We start from the raw sequence: 19,537 nt of genomic DNA on the forward strand, positions 1-19,537 counted from the left end.
TCTCTTTCCTCTTCCAAACCCGTTCACGAACACTCACGCGCACATTCACTCACACGCACATTCACTCACACGCTCACGCATGCATGCACACACGCGCGCGCACGCACACGCACACACGCACGCACGCATGCATGCACACACGCAGGCTTCTATGCGGGTGTTGTGTCGTACCAGCCACGGTGCGTGGAGAAGATCCTGGCCCTGTCCAACTCGCCCATGGCTGACGAGCTGCGCGCGTTCATGGAGCGAGCAAAGCACGCCAAGCCGCCGCCTGCTCAGCAGCAGGGCCAGCACGACACCCGCCCACTCCAGTACCAGCAACAACAGTACCAACAGCAACACTATCAAGAGCAACAGCAGGAGTATCAGCAGGAGCCTGCCTTTGGCGACGCTCGCCGCTATCCCCGCAGCCGCACCACTGCACCCGCACAGCCGCCCGATGAGGTGCTCACCGACGACACGCAGGGACAGCAGTCGCCACCGCCAGCTCCTGGGTATGGCGGGCACGGATATGGATACGGGTACGGGCAGGGCAGCATGGGCGCTGGCGACTATGGAACGCAATACCAGCGGCCTGTCGACCGCTCCGCTGAGCCCGTGCGCGACCACGTGCCGGAGACATTTGCCCCCGATGGACTGCCAACATACGATGACGGGTCGCAGGATGCGCGGCGAGACACGACGCGTGGTGGTGGTTTCGGCAGTGCGGCCGACGAGTGGGGCGGCAGGGATGATGAGGACCCATATGCAGCCCGCGAGGCAGGGACGACGCCTGCACACTCGTACGCCGACCTGAGAAGTGCACACCGCCAGACACACCAGCCGCCATCACGCCAACGCCCAGCGTGGGCACGCCAGAGCACCGACAACACCGCACCGCCACCAGCATCATCTTCTTCGGCGTCGCAGTACAATGACCAGCGGGTCCACGGATGGGATGATGGCACACCGCAGGACTCGCGAGCCGTTCGCACGCGCGTCAGCAGATACGGGGACGAGCTCGAAGACGACAACTTCTCATCCCGCTGATGTGTGGGCTGATACGTGTGTTTTTGTGTGTTTTGTGCTTTTTGTGGCTAATGCGTGCGTGTGTGTTTGTGTTTGTGTTTGTATGTGTGTATCTGTGCGTGTCTGTGTGTATCTGCGTCTGTGTATCTGTCTGTGTCTTTGTATGTGCGTGTTTGTGCTGTCTGCGTATGTGCGTCTGTCTGTGTCTGCGTATTTGCGTGTTTGTGCTGTCTGCGTATGTGCGTCTGTGCTGTCTGCGTATTTGCGTGTTTGTGCTGTCTGCGTATGTGCGTCTGTGCTGTCTGCGTATTTGCGTCTGTGTGCCTGTGTGCCTGTGTCTGACCGCCCCCCCCCCATCTGTGCCTGTGCCTGTCTGCCCCACTGCCTCTTTCTCGCCGTGTTTGTCTCTGCCTGCGTGCTTGCTGGCCCCTCCCTGACCCCAAATCTTCCAACAACGCTGGCTAGTTGGAGCCATGTGTGTGTATGGTTTATTGACAGTGTGCATGACGCACGCATGAAAGCTGTTACGCTTGCAAGAGGCAATTGTGCATTGGTGTTGCCTTTGTTGCTTTGAGGCTTTGGTGTCTGCGATCGTGCTCAACAAATGGTGCGGGTAGGCGGGTGGTGCTGGCGTGTTCACTTCAGGAGGTGGTGTGCAGAGCATCTGAGAGACTTGCCGTTGCAAATGCTTGTGTTGCGGCCAACATGGCATTCTCGGTGTTCGAGCCTTGAAAAGGAAACACAGGTACCAGCCCGACAGCCAAACAAGACAAAACAAAAAGCGGGTGCACTTTTCCTTCGTGTTTATTGTAAAATAAGTTTCATGACAGTACCAGTACAAGAGTGCATCATCAGAACATCACCCTTAATAACAACAACAACAGCGCCATTGAGCCATTGAGTGCTTGCGCTATCGTTGTGCTCTCACCCATGGCACTGTTTACGTCCGCGAGTCTTTGATCAATTGCAGAATTATCAGCGCCCGAATCATCACACAACGCAGCCTTACAAACAAACAAAAAAAAAAAAAAAAAAACGAGGCGGGGAGGAGGGAAATAATGATCATGTGCATCCGACACCCCACATCGCTTTGTCTTCCTTCCTTCGTACACGGACTGAACCGCCAAGCTTGCGAAACCTGAAGAGGCTGTTGCTTCGTCAGTGGGACAACAGCAACAACCGCTCCAACAACGTCTGCCCTCAGCAGCAACAGCAGCAACAGCAACACACACACACACACACACACACACACACACACACACACACACACACACACACACACACACACACACACACACACATTTTATGGTTGTTCCCCGCGGCTCATGGACTGATGGGTTCATTTGAGAGAGCGTAAACGATAGCAGGTTGGGCTGGAATGAAGCAAACAAGACAAAACGGTCACGCGTGCTATGCAATCAGAGGGCTGGACCACGCGAGACGCGAGGAATACCACACGGCAAAAGCGAGTGGGCGTGTTCCATGGTCGCGCGCAGCAAACAACCAACAAGCAGCCAACAAGCACAAGCAACCCAACAACGAGAACAACGAGAACAACAAACAACCAATCAACGAAACAAGGCGCAGTTGCAGACAAACCACAGCCGTATTGCACTGCGCTTAAAAAGAGAGGTGAATGTCGCCGCCTATTTCCTCTCCATCAGATGCGGGTCCTTCATGGGCGTGGTGGATAGCTTGAGCCGGAAGGGGGTGGGGGTGGTGGTCCCGCTGGCGGCGGCGGTCCATGGGAGGACGAGGGTGCGGGCGGGTAGGAGCTTGGGTACGACGACGACGGGGCCGGGGGTGGTGCACCGTACGAGGACGATGAGTTGCCCCAGCTTCCAGAGGACCCCGACGGCGGCGGCGGTGGGGCGCCGGACGACGCCTGGCCGCGTGGCGGATACGAGCTTGAGCTGTAGCTTGACGAGCCGTAGCTGCTGCCACCACCGCTGCTGCTTCCGCCATAACTGCTGCCACCGTAGCCGCCGGAGGAGCCATAGCGGCTGCTGCCGCCGCGCCCGCCGTACGAGTCGTCGCGGCGATCGTAGCGGTCGTACCCGCGGCTGCCGCCGCGCCCGCCACCGCCACCGCGGCTGCTGCGGCCACCACGACGGCGACCTGCAGCGGAACCAGAACAAGAGAAGGGGCACACAACACAGCAGACATGGTAAGTCAAGAAGGGGGGGGGGGAGGTGAGAGCAGGGGATATGCGCAGAAGACAAATGGCACACTCACAAGAGAGCAATCGTACAGCAGTCCAAAGTAACCGTGCACAAGCAAACGTACACACACACACACACACACACACAGAGACACAGACACAGACACACAGGCACAGGCACAGACACAGACACAGACACACACACAATGGTCACAATGGTCACAACGCACCTCCACCGCCGTAAGCGTCGGCCATCTCGAGGAGACGGGGAGGAATCTCCTGCTTTGCCTCACGCAGCACAGACACGAGGTCGCGCGCCTTGTTGGCGTTCTTGATGGTAAACAGCGTGTACGCCGTGCCCTCGCCGCCGCCACGCGCTGTGCGGCCAATGCGGTGCACGTAGTCCTCAGAGTTGTTGGGGAAGTCAAAGTTGATCACAAACCGGATGTCGCGCACATCTGTCAACAACACACAAACAGCGACACGGTAACAGAAAAAAGCAGCCACACAGCAGCAAGCGTTAGCGTCATGTCACGCAGGCAGCACCAACAGTGGGGTGCCGAGGAATGCACACCATGGGGATAAAGGAAACATGGAACTTGGAGGAACAACGCCACACGACTAAAACCATGCAACCACAACCGAAACCACGTTGCGGCTGCTGCGTCGAATCAACAGTGCACATACACACCCACACAAGCACACAGGATACACAAGAGCTAGCATGTCTAAGTGTGCGTGGTTGAGGGCAGAAAGGAAACTGAGTGGCGCACAAAGCTAAAAAAAGAAGTGCAGCGTCACAAAGAGAAGTCGCGATGATGTCCAGAAGAGGAAAAAGGAAACAGAAGAATCTCTTGCAAAATGTTTGAAAAACGCTTGCACAAGTAGGCGCGAAAGCGAGAGAAGCAAGCGCTAGGCCACGCCCAGACGCGCGACGAGGGAGAGTGAAAGGTAAAGAGTGACGATGAGCAGTCGAAACTCTTTACCTGTCGTGTTCCCACGTCGGCGGCGAGGCAGCCAGCGCCCAGTCCAAACGCGCCGGCCAAAAGCGACAAAACGCAACGGAGGGAGGAGACACGGGGGGGGGGGGAGGAGCGGGTCAACACGCGTTGCAGGTGCATGTGTGCCTCAAGCGTGCATGTGTGCTGTGGTGGCCCGTTGGGGACGGGGGAGGGGGCATGTGCCGGTGGGGAGCACCGCTCTCAACAACCACGGGAGACGACAGCACGTGGTGTTGGTAGCCGTGCCATGACGCCAAAGGCGAAAGCGCACAAGGCGCAGAGAGAACGAACGCTGCGAGCGATGGCACCGGTCGCTGAGGCAGTGGTTGAAAGGCTGGAGCCGCCACCGCCGTCGCTCGAGTGCCATCAACGTCACCACTATCTCAATCATCATCGTCATGGTGGCCATGCACACGACGGGCGAGTGCACGGTGAACCCGACTGCATGACAGACGAGACAGCAGCAGCACCCAAGCTTCTGCGCCTCGCAACGTAGCCGCCCAAAGCCCACGCCACGCTACAGCGCGTCCCAGCACTGCCGCACCAAACGAGAGTGCTCCCGGGCCCTGCGCAACGCACGACATGTGTGTGGACGCTCATACAGGAGCAAACGCACGCACATGCGCAGGTACGCGAGCAACGCATGCGAGCAGCACTGCAGATGCGGACACAGCGCAAAGCTCACGGCATCACGTGGGCACTCGTGTGCTTGCATGCGCAGTTGCACCGAGGGAACGGTACAAACAAGGCATTGTCGGTGCAGAGAGCAGAGCGATGGCGTGTGGCGGTGCACACACACACACACACACAGACGTGCTTGCCAAGCAGCATGTGGAGGCGAGAGGGAAAGAAAGAAAACGAGGAGCGAAACGACAAAAAAAAAAAAAGGCCAACCAGGTAACAGATAAGGAAACAAGGAGGTGGTGCGCGCGCTTTGTGCATGCGTGTGTGCGTGTGCGTGTGTGTATGTATGTGTGCATGTATACACGTGTGTGTGTGCGCGCGTGCGAACCTACCGAGGCCACGTGAGGCTACGTCTGTGGCAATGAGGATGGGGCAGCGGCCGGAGCGGAAGAGGCCGAGCACGCGGTCGCGCTCCTCCTGCCGCTTGTCGCCGTGCATCGCCTCAGCCAAAAACCTGCACCCACGTCGCATGAAGTAAGTGCGTGCGTGTGTGCAGTGTGGTATGTATGCGTGTGTGAGCGCAAGTGTGTGCGTCGTGTGTACGCGTGTGTGAACTTAAACTGAAAACCAGCATACTCGCGCGTGGTGACGGCCACAGCGATTACAACGCAAGCATGCCATACCCGGCGCGCTGCAGGTCGTATTTGAGGTCGTCGCAGCCGCGCTTCGTCTCTGTGAAGATGATGGTCTTGTTCTCCGGCTTGCGCTGGATGTCGCGCAGCAGATCCTCAATCTCGCGGAACTTCTCAGACTCTGCACCCACAGGACATGGCCCATGATGGACGGCACACAGCCGGGGGAAGACGGCCAATGGCACGCAAGGCACTGCGTTAGGTGGTTCGACAAAGAGGGAGGCTGCATGCACGTCTTTTGTTGTTGTGGCTGCACTTCATGCGCACAACACACACACACAACAACAACAACAACAACAACAACAACAACAACAACAACAACAACAACAACAACAACAACAACAACAACAACAACAAACAAACAAACAAACACACAAAACAACGCACCGCTGAGAACGATGATGCGCTGGTCAATCTTGTGGTTGGCGGAGAGGTCTGCCGAGCCAATCTGCACGCGAATGACGTCGTCGCCAAGGAACTCGTGCGCAAGCGACTGCACCTCCTTTGGCCACGTCGCGCTCCACATGAGCGTCTGCCGGTCAGGGCGGATCTGCGACACAATCTTGCGCAGCTGTGTGTGTGTGTGTGTGTGTGTGTGTGTGTGTGTGTGTGTGTGTGTGTGTGTGTGTGTGTGTGTGTGTGTGAGAGGGTTGAGTTGGCAGGGGGTGCAGGGAAGGGATTGTGAATTCGAATGACGAAAGGCACACCAAAGCGTGGGCATTTGAAGGATTGCAAAGAAACAAACAGACGTACAACGCAGCGAAGGTCTCACACGGCACCGTGGCAGGACATGAACACATGCTCGTGCGCGCGCACGCACACACAAACACAAACACACACACACACACACACACACACAATCACACTCATAAACACATACACACCCTCGAATGAGACGCACCTGTGGCTCAAAGCCCATGTCGAGCATGCGATCGGCCTCGTCAAGGACAAGGTACGTGCAGCGCTTGAGGTTGGTGGTGCCGTTCTCAAGGAAGTCAATCAGGCGGCCAGGGGTGGCAATGAGAATCTCAACGCCGCGCTGCAGCTCGCGGGCCTGGCGGCCACGGGGAGCACCGCCAAAGACGCACGTGCTCTGGATGCGGGACGAGGACCCGTACTGGAAGGCAACCTGGCCAATCTGCTGGGCCAGCTCACGCGTGGGGGCGAGCACCAGCACAATGGGGCCGTCGCCGGGCTTGAGCAGCGGCTGGTGGTTGATGTGGACAATCCCGGGCAGGATGAAGGAGAGTGTCTTTCCGGAACCTGTGTCCGCAATGCCAATCATGTTGCGACCCTTGAGCGCCATTGGCCAGCCCTGCGCCTGAATTGGCGTGGGCTTTTCAAACCCCTGAGAGCTGAGCACGTCCATGATGTAGCCTGGTGGTCGTGGTCATCACGAATAGCGTGTCGTTGTGTGTGTGTGTGTGTGTGTGTGTGTGTGTGTGTGTGTGTGTGTGTGTGTGTGTGTGTGTGTGTGTGTGGGCGCGATGGGGAGAGCGTGTGTGAGATCGCACGTGGAGTCAACGCATATCGACCAAACCAACTAAGCAGCGACGACAACAACAAACACAACAGCACTGGTCGAGACGTACGGGGAAAGTTGGCGTGTTCGAAGCGCGTCACGGGGCGGGGAACCTCGCGGCCGTGCACGGTGATCTTGGATTCGCTGCGGAAGGCCTGCACGTCAGAGTCGGTCATGTTGAGCGTGGCCTCGTGCTCCTTGTAGAAGTTCTTGTGGAACACGGGGAGCGTGGGCAAAATTTCGGCCCAGTTGAGCTCGCGGAGTCGGCCGCCCATTCCATAGGAGTCGAAGCCGCCGCCGCCGCCGCCGTAACGGCCGCCACCGCCACCACCATAACGGCCACCGCCGCCATAGCCGCCGCCGCCGCCATAGCCACCGCCACCGTAGCTGCTTCCACCATAGCTGCTGCCGCCGTAGCTGCTGCCGCCATAGCTGCTGAAACACAGAAGAGCACAAACACAGTCAAGAATGAGTTGTGGTGGTGGTGGTGGTGGTGGTGGTGGTCACGACATGATGGGAACACATAATCAAGAAACAACACGCGATCCGACGCACACACAGGCACGAAGGTTGATTGTGTGTGCTTGATCCAACACAAGAGACAAAAGCATAAGCACCTATTCCCTGCACCAGCTCACCTTCCGCCGCGGTCATAGCGGCCAGAGCTGTAGTCGTCGTAGCGAGACATGATGCTGGTTTCCTGCACTTGTTTGGATCGACTGGTTCGAGATCACGGAGACAGATGAGACAAAAGACGCACGCACACACGAGGTGTTGGTTGATCAATGCGTGGCTGTGTGGCTGGAGGAAAGAAGAAGAGAGCGATCGCACGCTGGATACGACGAAAATTGTGAAAGATCTTTCTCAACCGATTACGACATCACAAAGCGGGGTATGGATGAGCGAGAGTGTGCCTTTGCTTTGCTTCTTCCTTCACTCAGCTCTCACTCTTCTCTTCCCTGTTCGTGCTTTGCTTTGCTTTTTGTGGCCCTCTTCTCAGCTCTCCTCTATCTTCGAACAAACAGCCATCGCACTCACAGCACCAGCAACAATGCGGGAGGGGGCACAGGAGACAAGCCTCCTCCTCCCTCCCTCTCCCCTCCACACTCGTCACGCCTGCGAGTGGCCGTTGTAACAATGTAACAAGTGCGCGGAGCAGGTCCGAAGCGCACGGGAAACGACCCACATGAAACGCAACGAGGAAACACACGAAAGAACTAAACAAGGAGAGAACAAACGGAAAACTGGAAAAGACACCATGCAATAGGGGTTCAATGACAGGGAACGCGAGGGGAGACGAAAGCGAGGACACTAGGACAGGAGGTGGATGAGTGTGAACGCGAATGCGTGTGTGCGTGTGCGTGTGTGCGTGTTATTGTTGCTTTGTTGTTGTTGTGTTTGTTTGTGTGGATGGGGGGGGGGGAGGATGTGGATGCCTTTGGTGTCAAAAGGCTTGTTTCTTCATTTCGTCCGCGTTGATGTTCGCCGCAGGCAGTCTCAATCAAGCCCAGATCTGGCGCACGCGCCGGTTGCGGCGGTCGACAAAGAGGACGTTGTCGGTGAGCGGGGAGAAGGTGATGCCCGTCGGGAAGTTGAGCGCCGTGTCTGTGGCCACCATGCCGTCACCGTTGTACCCGCGCTGGCCGTTACCAGCGGTGGTGGTGATGATGCCGGCCGCGCCAACCCCAATGTTGAACTCGCGGACGCGGTGGTTGCCGCTGTCTGCAATGGCAAGCGAGCCAGACGAGTGCACGGCCACGCCACGCGGGGTGTCGAGACGCGCGTCCGTGGGCAGGCCACCATCGCCGCTGAACCCAGCAACACCGGTGCCGGCCACCGTGGTGATGACCTGCGTGTACAGATCCACTGCGCGGACGCGGTGGTTGCCGCTGTCTGCAATGTACAGCATGTGGTCGTACACGGCAATGCCTGCAGGCATGTTGAGGCGCGCCCCAATCGCCAGCTGCCCGTCGCCCTCATCGCCAGCCACCCGCGGCGTGCCGGCAACAACGGAGATGATGGTGGTGTGCGGGTTCACCATGTACACGGCGTGGTTCTCCTCGTCCGAGAACAGCAGGTTGCCTTCCTCTGTCCATGCCATGGCCTGTGGCGAGTGGATCTGCGCAGCCGTCGCCACACCGCCCATCCCGCGGTGCCCGCCATCACCGGTGCCAGCAAACACCGACAGCTTCTTGCTCACCACATCGACAACAGACACGCGGTGGTTGCCTTCCTCCGTGATGTACACGTTGCCCTCCACATCGGCAATGGCGCAGCGGGGGCGGTTCAGCTGTGCGCTCGTGGCAGCGCCGCCAACACCGTCCGCGCCCATCTCGCCCGTGCCGGCAACCAGGGAGGACGTGCGCGTGCGCAAGTCCACGCGGATGACGCGGTGGTCGGACACCATCGTCACCAGCATCTCGTGCTCGCCGTCAAAGGTGACGCAGTCCGGTTGGTTGAGACCCGTGTTGAGCAGGGTTGCTGACGAGTCCCACGTCGTGCCGCCGTTGCCAACAACCGTCTGGATGGCGCTGGCAATGGAAGGCGTTGTCGTCCCAACAGCAGACGGCTGGGTGCCCTTGGTCAGCGACTTGGACACAATCTGTGTGGACACGCCCGTGCCGGAGCCAAGGTCGCTCATGAGCTGGCACCGAAGCATGCCGTTGACGACGCTGGCGAAGATGCCGAGACAATCCGGGTCTGCATCGCAGTACCGCAGGCACTGCAGCATCGACTCGCCCTCCATGTTCACAATGGTGGCGCTGGTCTCAAATGCAGTTGAGAAGCGACGCGGGTTGTTGTTGCCCGTGATCGCGCCTGTGAACGTCTCTTCGTAGTTGTACTCGCTGAATGGGAAGTCGAGCGCGTTCTCATCAGCATCAGGTTCTGTCAGCGCACCACCAGCTGGCGTCGTTGGCGCATCCGCATCCACACACAGGCACACCTGGGACAAGGTGGTGGATCATGTGAGGAGCAGCGAGTGATGTGCACAGGGAATCAAAAAAAAAAAAACCATCACAATGAGAGAATGGGTTGAGCAGGCACTGTAGTACGAAGAGTGCACACTTTCGCACGCGCACACTGTGCAAATGTAGGCATGCGATACACTGTACGAACGTAGGCAAATGATACACTGTGCAAATACAGATACTTGAAAAGCCACCACAAACACACACACACACACACACAAAACGGTACACCGAGGCAAATAAACAGAGCCAACACAAGAAAGCAAAGACAATTGACCCACCTTTCGGCAGCCAAGGTGCATGTCGCGGAACGCAGCGGCCAGACCCTGGTCTGCACAGTGTGCACTGCACCGCTCCTCCGTCTTGGTGATCTTGAAGCGACGTCGGCACCCGCACGTGCACACCTGAACGAACAGGTCAGCAAAGTCACAAGAGTGGTGGTTGCACGTGTATGCAGTGTGCGCGTGTAAGCGTGTGTGTGCGTGCGTGTCAGATGCTGAGGATTTCACAGTGCACAGCGTGACTGAAACGACGGGACAGCAGTACCACAAACGACAGTGAAAGGTCATGCAATTACGGGTACCATGATCACACAAACACATCAATACAGATACACTTTGTGTACACACGTTGGAGCATTCGCCGTAAGACTTGCTGAAGGTTGCATCGCCTCTGTCGTAGTAGTCGCATTGTGAGCGGCACGTTGTTGGGTTGGGCGCAGTCTTGTACACGCTGCACACATCCAGCGTTGTTGGCTCGGCGGTCGTCGTTGTCACGCCTACAGCAGCCGAGAGTGTGTGTGCACGTGTGAGTGAGTGAGTGTGTGTACGTGTGTGAGCGAGTGAGTTGAGTGAGCGAGTCGTGTTTGTCAATCGAGCAATGACACAACAGCAGATGTGCACATAAGCGCTGCCACATGCACCCCCAAAGCTCACACAAGCACGCATGCACGCTTTGACTTACGTTCACACGTCTTGGCCTGGCCCGACCACTGTGGCTTGTCATTGACCACAACGCACTCGCGCTGGGAACTGCCGCTCTCTGAGAGCGTGTAGCCGCCGTTGCACTGCTCGTAGTCGCATTGATCGCCTGGCAGGTGGCAGTCATCGTGCAGTGCAGTGACGGTGAGCGAACATCGGCGTCATCATCAACACCGCCAGGCGTCGCATGATAAGATGCAAGCAAGGGATATAACAACAACAGCTGCAGCAGCTGCTGCTGTAGATGGAGAGAAAGAGAAGAAAAAATGAGAACGAGTGCAACCAAAGCATGGGTAGACACTCCACGCATTCGTACCGATGTTGCCATCGCAGGAACCAGACACAGCACCATTCTCCAGCGTCAGCGCTCCACAGCCAACACCTGCGCAGACAAGCACAGTGTGGTGAGGGGTGTGATGGTGTACGTGAGGGGGCGCGCTAACAGTTGAAGCGAGATGAGAACAGCCCACACGCTCAACCTCCCTGAAAGGCACTATTGTGTCAGCAAGCACACAAACAACTTCACTCTGGGAGTGCGCATGATCGCGATCTTAGCCACACTCACGCTGGCACTCTGCACCACCAGTGGAAAAGTATTCCTGTCCAGTCCTACACTGGACCTGAACACGTTCATATCCAGCATATTGTGCAGCGGGTTGAATGAGTGGACGTCAACACATAATCCATTCACACAGTTCTTCAAAGCATCACGCACACGCACGCACACATTCACACAGGATGGCATGTGGTGGGTACCTCGCAGGTCCTAAACTGGAAGGAGCGGGCGCCAGAGGATGTGGAGTACGACGACTTGACACCTGCAGTTGAATGGAGAAAGATGGACAGAGACGACGTTTTTGTGCGTTACTTGAAGAATGTGTAGCGTAAGAGCAAGGTGCTAGCATCAAGCCACATGCATGCTCAAATTCACTCACACGTACGCGTACTCAAACTCCTAAACTCATCCCCGCACACACACTCTCTCACCACTCACACACTCACCGACAAGCACGTGTCCCGTGGGGACGGTGTAGTCAAAGTTGAAGGTGCTGGCGCTGTAAGAGCTGCTGAGCTGGCAGTTGCCGAGTGTGGCGCCAAAGATGAGCGAGCACTGGAACCCCCACAGGCGGTCGTTGGGGCTGTCAAGGTATGATGTCGTCACACCAGAGATGTCTGCAGCAGGTGTGCAAGAAACAAGATGGAAGGGGTCAAGAAGCCATCACAGTCAAAAGTGCACATGGAACCGCAAATACACAACATAGTCGCTCACGCACACGGATGCATACAACCAGACAACAATCACACGCACACAGATGCAAAGACATGATGATCCCATGAGACGTACAGTATGAGTCATAAGGGCAGGTGAAGTCAAAGCTGCCGCGAGCAGAGTTGATCTCCTCGTGCATGCTCCACACACGGTTGGCGTCGTTGCTGCCAACATCATCACAGGCAAAGCCCCAGTCGCGGCGGTCTGTTCACGGCAACGCGGAGATGCAATCGAAACAACAACAATCATCGATGAGACGACGAAGATGAGGAGAGCGCAGCACAACAGCAAGTAGGGAAGTTGTAACACCATACTGCTCGCGCACATGAGCAAGAACTTTCGAGGCTGCACACGTGCAAGTGTGCATACGAGTGTGCGTACAAGCGACGCGCACAAATGACACACACACGCATACACAAACAAACAAACGAACAACACACCTCCCACAGCCGAGTTTTGGGCATCTGAGGTGACGCCAACAAAGCCCTGGCCGGAAGCGCAAGAGAGCGTGAACGTCTCCCCCGACGCTCCTTCCAGCAGTTCTGTACGCAACAAGAGACAGAAGAGGCGAGGAGTGAGTGTTGATGAAGACAGCCGGGATTAACGTGCAACTGTCAGCAAAGGAAACAACTGCAGCTGTAGAGTGGCCCATGTCATCATCCACTACAACGTATCCATGCACGAACCGAAGCAGCTCTTGGCGTCGCCGCTCCAGCTTGCGGTGTCTTCGTTCTGAGTACATGTGCGCGTTGTTGTGCCTTCAGACGACAGCAGGAAGCCGTCGTCACAGCCCGAGTACGTGCACTGGTCGCCTGGTTGTTATTGTTGTTGTTGTTGTTGTTGTTGTTGTTTGTGGTTGCACGCATTTCGAATTCACGCACAATGTGAGAGGGCGTCGAGATGGCGATGGAGTGGCATTCGCAAGGCATGGAGCAAAGCAGCAGCTGCGTGTGAACCCCAACGCATCAAGTGCGACCGGCATTGACAGAACTGCTCTGATGACGTACCGACAGTGCCGGAGCACGAGCCAGACACGGAGCCATGGTTCAGCGACAGCGCCATGCACGTCACAGCTGCACGCACCATGAAATACGGACAACCACAGTTGGGTTGTGGTGAGCATTGCGAATGGAGATAGTCTCTGCCGATTTTCGCAGATGGAGGAGGCCAAGCTCTGGTGTGCACCGCAACACACACACACACACACACCAGCAACTGTATTCCTTTCTCCTTGCCTGCTCACCTTCGCATGTGTTGAGAGATCCGGACCACATGCGCTCGCCGTTGACTTCTGTGCACGTGACCGTCCTGCTGCCGCTGTCAGAGAACCAGTACCCAGAGTCGCACGAGGACACGGTGCACTCGTCTCCAACTGTAAACACACACAGAGCGTACAGAGAGCGAGGGAGAGAGAGGGAGAGAGAGAGAGAGAGAGAGAGAGAGAGAGAGAGAGAGAGAGAGAGAGAGAGAGAGAGAGAGAGAGAGAGTGTGTGTGTGTGTGTGTGTGTGTTGGGGGAAAGAATGAGACACAAGGGAGCACGATCCACAAAGGCAGGCATCGCGCAGCACAACAGCACCGCATGGAAAACTACTCTTGTTCGTCAGCAGCATTGTCCACCCAAACAAAACGCAATGGCACACCTGACAGGCCATCACAGTCGCCGCTGACAGCGCCATTGGCCACGGTCAGCGTTGGGCACTTGATGCCTGGTTTCAGCACAAGCGATGGTTTCATTGTTAGCACAAGCGCGCACGTACAGGTGTGCTTGCAGGCATGCATGTGCCAACGGGAGGGGATCAGAAGCGCAAGCATATTCGAGCCCAACCATCCACCCACCCACACAATCACACACAATCACACTGACTTACACACACACACACACACACACACACACACACACAATCACACAGCACACACGCACACAAGCATACACATGACGTACGTTCGCAGGTCTTGGCAGTGCCAGTCCAAACGCCGTCGTTGCCGTCCTGCTGACACACGCGCGTTGCATCACCATCCTCGGAGAGCTCGTAGTTGGTATTGCACGAGTCGTACGTGCATGCATCGCCTGGGATCACAAGAAGAGCAAACACAAAACGCAAATGAGCATGGTGTGAGGTGATAGGCAAAGAGATGACATATCTGCACACAGCTAGTCGTCGTCGCACAACACATGTGATCGCACATGCTCACACACGCACGCACACGCATGCAACAGAATCGCACCGTAAGAGCCGCTGCAGCCGCCAGCCAGCTGTCCGTTGGACAAGCTCAGTGATCCACAATCAATCGCTGCAAGTAGCAGACACATTGTCGCACGTGAGGACGTGAGATGAGCGTCGGATCAGGGCGGGAGTGCTATGACTAAACACAAAGCAGCGGCGATGCACATATCCAAATACGCCGTGCACATTGTCATCCGCAGAACACAAGTTCGCCACACACACACACACACACAAGCATTCACTCACGTGTGCATGCCACGTCGCTGCCGGTCCAAGCCGCATTGCCATCGACTTGCGACTGTGTGCATGTGCGAGTGATGGACGTGTCGCTGTGTGTCAATGCATAGCCAACGTTGCACCGCAGCGTGCACGAGTCGCCTGCAAAACCATCACAGGCGACGAACCAAGGCAGGATGCGTGTCAAGTCAAAGGTGAGCGTGGTGGTTGCATATGATGTCTCGTTGCGGAGGGTTGGTGGTGCGCTGTGTGTTGGAAGTGCGTCACACAGCATTGTGCCAGCGAAGAAGGGCAGAAGCTGCTGATATTGGATGGCAGTTCAAACAAACCAACGCACACACATGCACATCACATGCGCATGTGCAAACGCACACACATGTGCATGAGTGATTCACCGTAGTCGCCGTTGCACGAGCCACTGGTGGCGCCGTTGCTGATGGAAAGGGACGGGCAGGACACGGCTGTTGGGGTGTTCATGTAGTCACAGGCAGCGATGTTTGCGATGGTGATTGCACATTTGTTTTCGCTTATGATCCACAACGCTTTTCACGCAGACAGAGGGGCAGGCACATGCACACGCACACACACACGCACACGCACACGCACACACACACACACACACACACGCGCGCGCGCGCACATACATACAACAGGCGCTGGCATCTCACGTTCGCAGCGGATGGCGGATCCAGACCAGCCGTTGTAACCACATGTGCGGGATGTCGAGCCAGACGTCGGGGCATATCCATCATCACACCGCGAAAAAGTGCACGTCTCGCCTGCCAGAAAGGGGGCGGAGGCCGCATGTATGTACGTGGTGTGGGTTTGGAGAAGTAAGCGCACACGAAGTGGTGGCAAAGCAATGGAACTAGTTACAGGCGCAGGAAAAGGTAGAGAAAAGATACGTGCATGCAAGCAAAGCAAACAAGCAAACAAGCAAACAAGCAAACAAGCAAGCGAGCGAGCAAACAAACACACACACACACACACACACACACACACACACACACACACACACACACACACACACACCGTAGTCGCCGCTGCAACTGCCGGAGAGGGTGCCGTGGGAGAGGGACAGCGAACCGCAGGTGACCCCTAGAAAACACACACGTCACGTCAGGTCACGGATACGGCAGCACATGATTGTAAGCACGCAACAATAGAAAGATGAACAAAACCACGAAGGAAGGCTGACCAGACGAAGGCGTAATCCACGAATGCACATACACACGCGCATACACACACGCGCATACGCACTCACACTCAGCAGACACACACGCCAACTCACGCTCACACACATACACAACCACACACAGCGCTGGAAGGTACTCACGCTGACACGTGGCAGCGCTGTTTGTCCAGGAGCCAGAATCCTGGCACGTGCGGGTGACACCGGTGGAAGACAAGACATAGCCCTCATTGCAGCTGCTGTACGAGCACACGTCGCCTGCGAAGGAAGACATGGATGCACAGAAAAAGCACACAGCGTTGGTGCCACTGTTGAGTGAATTAGCTCATGGTGACAAAGTACGAGGAGGGGCAACAGCACACATGTAATTTATCCATCTATGGCATCTCATCCAGTGCATGCAAGCAATCAATTCACACGATCACACACCTGGGTAGCCTTGGCAGTCGCCGGAAAGGCTGCCATAAGACAGCGACAGCGCCGGGCATGGTTTGACTGGCAACCGAAGCGAGTGTGTGCGCGGGAGTGTGAATGTGTGAATGAGAAAACGTGTACAAAAAAAAAAAAAAACACAAACGAAGTGGGTGCGGGCTTGCGGTGTTTTGGCTCTTGTCAATGACACATGAGTGCACGCGAATGAACAGAGGAGACCGCCCCCTGCCCATGACATTGAATTGTTGCTGCGGTACTCACAAACACATCCGCGACTGCCGTCCGACACGTAGTTCGTGGCGCAGGAGACCTGGTTGCGTTGCATACAGCCAGCGCATTGTAAATGGATGGAGCTTCAATGGCGTGACGTACACAAACCACATGTTCGGCAAAATGTAGACACAGCCGCGCACAACCAAACTTATGCGACGAATGTGCACACAAGCGACACACGGGCACACGGGGCCGCCAATGAAGACCGTACCTGGCACGATCTGATGTTGAACGCACGATCCCGGGTGGGCGAGCTGTAGTACGAGTTGAATCCTGCAAATCATGAAAGCACATACATGCAGAGCGGTGAGACACGTGGAGGACACCAATCACGCAAAGCCGAAAGTGGGATCGTGTGGCACACTGGCTCTCAAGCTTCACACGCGTGATGGAACTTAATGCGCGTTCCAAACGCAGCACTTGCCTGTGAGGACTCTATTCGAGCCGGGGTTGTAGGAGAGCGGATTGTCGTATGTGTTGCGGTAGTTCTGGGTGTAGCAGTTTGTGAGGGTGGCGGAGGTGATGTATTGGCACTGGTAGCTGAACACGCGGTCGTTGGCATCAGCAACAAAGACAGTCTTCATCCCGCGCATGTCTGTCACAAAAACGCAGCCATGCATGTGGTTGTTTGGTTTGTGTTGTGCGCGCGCGTGTGAGTGTCTGGTCACGTGATGCACAGCAGCAGAGACACAACGCAGAGGGTACAGATGAAAGGTCACCTGAGATACCAAGATCCTGGTTGCACACTAGACGAGCGCATGATGCATATCTCATTCCACACCCAATGCCAGTCGCACTATCCCCCTCCTCCCACCAACTCGCACGTACAGGCATTGTCTGGGCAGGAGAAGTAGTGGTGATGGTTGAGCAGCGAGTAGTCTGCAGAGCTCCACCCTGTTTTGGTGCCGGCGGTGGGGCCTCCGATTGAGCCGCAGTAGTACCTCCACCTCCGATCCTCTCGGTAGTTGCTGTGATGTGACACAACATATGCAGATGCAGCGATGAGATGCTGAGCCCCGACGAACTGTTCTGTGCGGCAAACTTGACCACGTCACTGTCCATGCACACAAGGAGGAGCACCACAACAAACCACTCAACGTTCCCGACACAAGTTTCGGTTGGACAACGAGCGTACTTGTGATAGCTGTGAACTTCGTACATGCCAGTGCTACCAGGGCACGACACATAGAATGGATCATGAAAGTTGTTGACGTATGAGCCTTGGGACAGCGTGGTCTCACTGATGGCTGTGGTGGCGGTACAGTATGCATGCGAGTTGGTGAGGGCAACATAGGAGGAAGAGGGAAATGTACACGAACAAAGACTGGTGGTATGGCTGAGGGGAATAGGCACGAGCACACAGCAAATCAGCCGAGCATGGCACAACTATCACTCGGCACACGAGGACGCAACGAGCCCACGCACACACACACACACAGCGTCCAAACTGACTGTTGCAGTAGCGGTCGCCACGCGTGACGTAGTTGCCGTTCAGATCACATTCAACCTTGCACGTTGTCACTCGCCAGCGACGGTCTTCGTAATGATTGTCTGCGGGATTGCAAACAGGGAGATGGATGAGCTCAACAGGGACACAAAGAGTGCAAGAGTTGGGAGAGAGAGTGTGTGTATGTATGTGTGTGTAAGGGTGTCAGGGTGCGTGTGTGAATGTGTGTTAGTGTGTGGGTGTCAGGGTGGGAGTGCGTGCGTGAATGTGTGTTAGAGTGCTTGCGTGACAGTTGCCCATCTACTGGAGAGACCATGCGAGCACGCCAGCTTTGCACGTACGGTGATAGGAATGCAGTCCAGTGATGATGCGGTCGTTGCTTGCGGTGAAGCTGAGGGGTTGATCCTTTCAATACATCCAATCGCGCAGCGCAGTAAGGATATGCGTGGGTGGTTGATGTGAATCAGCAACGATGGTGTTTGTGCGAGTGTGTGTGCGTGTATCTGTACATGGCCACCAAGGCCCATGGTTTCAATGAGTTGCAGGCAGCTCACAAAGTTGTTGAGATAGCCCGTGGTGGAGCAGCCCCTGAGGTATGCGTTTGCGATCCTGCGGCACTCGAATCGCCACACCCTGCAGTGCAACAGTGCATGCGTTGTGTTGTGTGTGAGTGTGAGTGTGAGGTGTGTATGTGTGGAGAAACACTTGATGGGCCACCAGCCATTGCGATGACATGCGTGCCTGCAAGCAAACAAGCAAAGCAAAGATGAGACATATGCACACAGCACACTCACCTGTCTTCCTTGTTGTTGGAATGCGTGGACTCGAGGGTGGTGAGATAGTAGTTTGTTGGGCAGGTGAAGGAGACGGGCCGATCATACTGGTTGTAATCGAGAGCCCCCGAGGAGGATGTGCTGCTTGTCGTGCCAACGCCAGCAGATGAGCATCCAAACGCCCAGCGGCGATCCTCTGGTGGTGCGTTGGTGATGCAAGGGGAAGGGAGAGGGGGGAGGGGAGAGGGGGGGGGGAGGGAGAAGAAAGAAGATAAAAGTGTTGTGAGAGAGTGTTGGGGGGTGTGTGTTGTGAGTGGGTGTGTGTTGTGAGAGAGTGTTGTGTGTGAGTGAGTGTGTTTGAAACAATGGGGCGATGGCGCATGCGAACGTCGTAAGCGTGGACCAAGATCAAGCATGCAAGCAGTGAGACAAGTGAGGCATAGCCACACTCATTGGTGTGCTGCAAGCTGATGAGCATACCGCGGTTGTTGGAGTGATACGAGGCCAGGGAATACAGCGCGCGCCTGCTGGAGCATGTGTACTTGAAGTAGCAATCTTGTGTGTGTGTGTGCGTGTGTGGGTGGGTGGAACGAAGGCGATCAACCGGTATAAGGGTGGAGGGGCGGTGAGTGAGCTTAAACAGGCGCAACGAGTGATCTAACAAGCGATGCAGCCGACGAAGAAGCAAACGATGAAGCGATCACAAGTCCTCACGCACGAGCACACACAC

At 56.2% G+C, this 19,537-nt stretch overlaps 3 protein-coding genes across 3 annotated transcripts in view; 1 reads left to right on the forward strand and 2 right to left on the reverse strand.

The window, feature by feature from the left end:
• Window positions 1–1,223, forward strand: part of PTSG_11190 (uncharacterized protein) — a 2,007-nt gene extending 784 nt beyond the window's left edge. Inside the window, exon 3 of the mRNA XM_004987779.1 lies at window positions 146–1,223. Within this exon, the coding sequence (XP_004987836.1) occupies window positions 146–1,029 (884 nt within the window). The 3' untranslated portion in view covers window positions 1,030–1,223. The remainder of the gene's footprint in view (window positions 1–145) is intronic.
• A 1,108-nt stretch (window positions 1,224–2,331) lies between these two features.
• Window positions 2,332–7,844, reverse strand: PTSG_11191 (ATP-dependent RNA helicase DBP2). The gene is made up of 7 exons (XM_004987780.1): window positions 7,647–7,844; window positions 7,079–7,443; window positions 6,388–6,863; window positions 5,874–6,057; window positions 5,478–5,607; window positions 3,400–5,308; window positions 2,332–3,126 (listed from the first exon to the last, which is right to left on the reverse strand). Exons 1-6 carry the CDS (start codon window positions 7,694–7,696, stop codon window positions 4,852–4,854), a joined length of 1,662 nt encoding a protein of 553 aa, XP_004987837.1. The 5' UTR covers window positions 7,697–7,844; the 3' UTR covers window positions 2,332–3,126; window positions 3,400–4,851.
• A 665-nt stretch (window positions 7,845–8,509) lies between these two features.
• The window catches only part of PTSG_13151 (uncharacterized protein), a gene marked incomplete at both ends in the record, with an annotated part of 11,586 nt that continues 558 nt past the window's right edge, over window positions 8,510–19,537 (reverse strand). Inside the window, 32 exons of the mRNA XM_004987781.1 lie at window positions 8,510–9,952; window positions 10,259–10,381; window positions 10,607–10,755; window positions 10,941–11,066; window positions 11,274–11,339; window positions 11,523–11,577; window positions 11,714–11,775; window positions 11,960–12,130; window positions 12,303–12,431; window positions 12,668–12,769; window positions 12,914–13,039; window positions 13,235–13,300; window positions 13,471–13,599; window positions 13,869–13,934; window positions 14,171–14,296; window positions 14,455–14,520; window positions 14,700–14,831; window positions 15,086–15,151; window positions 15,359–15,469; window positions 15,723–15,788; window positions 16,027–16,140; window positions 16,312–16,377; window positions 16,576–16,624; window positions 16,799–16,841; window positions 17,008–17,182; window positions 17,416–17,555; window positions 17,723–17,834; window positions 18,040–18,138; window positions 18,376–18,439; window positions 18,589–18,667; window positions 18,829–19,003; window positions 19,288–19,362. Coding sequence (XP_004987838.1) covers window positions 8,510–9,952; window positions 10,259–10,381; window positions 10,607–10,755; window positions 10,941–11,066; window positions 11,274–11,339; window positions 11,523–11,577; window positions 11,714–11,775; window positions 11,960–12,130; window positions 12,303–12,431; window positions 12,668–12,769; window positions 12,914–13,039; window positions 13,235–13,300; window positions 13,471–13,599; window positions 13,869–13,934; window positions 14,171–14,296; window positions 14,455–14,520; window positions 14,700–14,831; window positions 15,086–15,151; window positions 15,359–15,469; window positions 15,723–15,788; window positions 16,027–16,140; window positions 16,312–16,377; window positions 16,576–16,624; window positions 16,799–16,841; window positions 17,008–17,182; window positions 17,416–17,555; window positions 17,723–17,834; window positions 18,040–18,138; window positions 18,376–18,439; window positions 18,589–18,667; window positions 18,829–19,003; window positions 19,288–19,362 — 4,571 coding nt within the window. The remainder of the gene's footprint in view (window positions 9,953–10,258; window positions 10,382–10,606; window positions 10,756–10,940; window positions 11,067–11,273; window positions 11,340–11,522; window positions 11,578–11,713; window positions 11,776–11,959; window positions 12,131–12,302; window positions 12,432–12,667; window positions 12,770–12,913; window positions 13,040–13,234; window positions 13,301–13,470; window positions 13,600–13,868; window positions 13,935–14,170; window positions 14,297–14,454; window positions 14,521–14,699; window positions 14,832–15,085; window positions 15,152–15,358; window positions 15,470–15,722; window positions 15,789–16,026; window positions 16,141–16,311; window positions 16,378–16,575; window positions 16,625–16,798; window positions 16,842–17,007; window positions 17,183–17,415; window positions 17,556–17,722; window positions 17,835–18,039; window positions 18,139–18,375; window positions 18,440–18,588; window positions 18,668–18,828; window positions 19,004–19,287; window positions 19,363–19,537) is intronic.

This window comes from Salpingoeca rosetta (assembly GCF_000188695.1).
Source record: "Salpingoeca rosetta unplaced genomic scaffold supercont1.41, whole genome shotgun sequence".
Classification (NCBI taxonomy): domain Eukaryota; class Choanoflagellata; order Craspedida; family Salpingoecidae; genus Salpingoeca; species Salpingoeca rosetta.

Bases quoted from the DNA above. Each gene is read 5' to 3' on its own strand.
- PTSG_11191 (XM_004987780.1), bottom strand. From the start codon at position 7,696: ATGTCTCGCTACGACGACTACAGCTCTGGCCGCTATGACCGCGGCGGA. The intron at 6,058-6,387 runs GTGCGTCTCATT...ACACACACACAG, and splicing joins ACATGGGCTTTGAGCCACAG to CTGCGCAAGATTGTGTCGCA. The intron at 5,309-5,477 runs GTATGGCATGCT...ACGTGGGTGCAG, and splicing joins TACGACCTGCAGCGCGCCGG to GTTTTTGGCTGAGGCGATGC.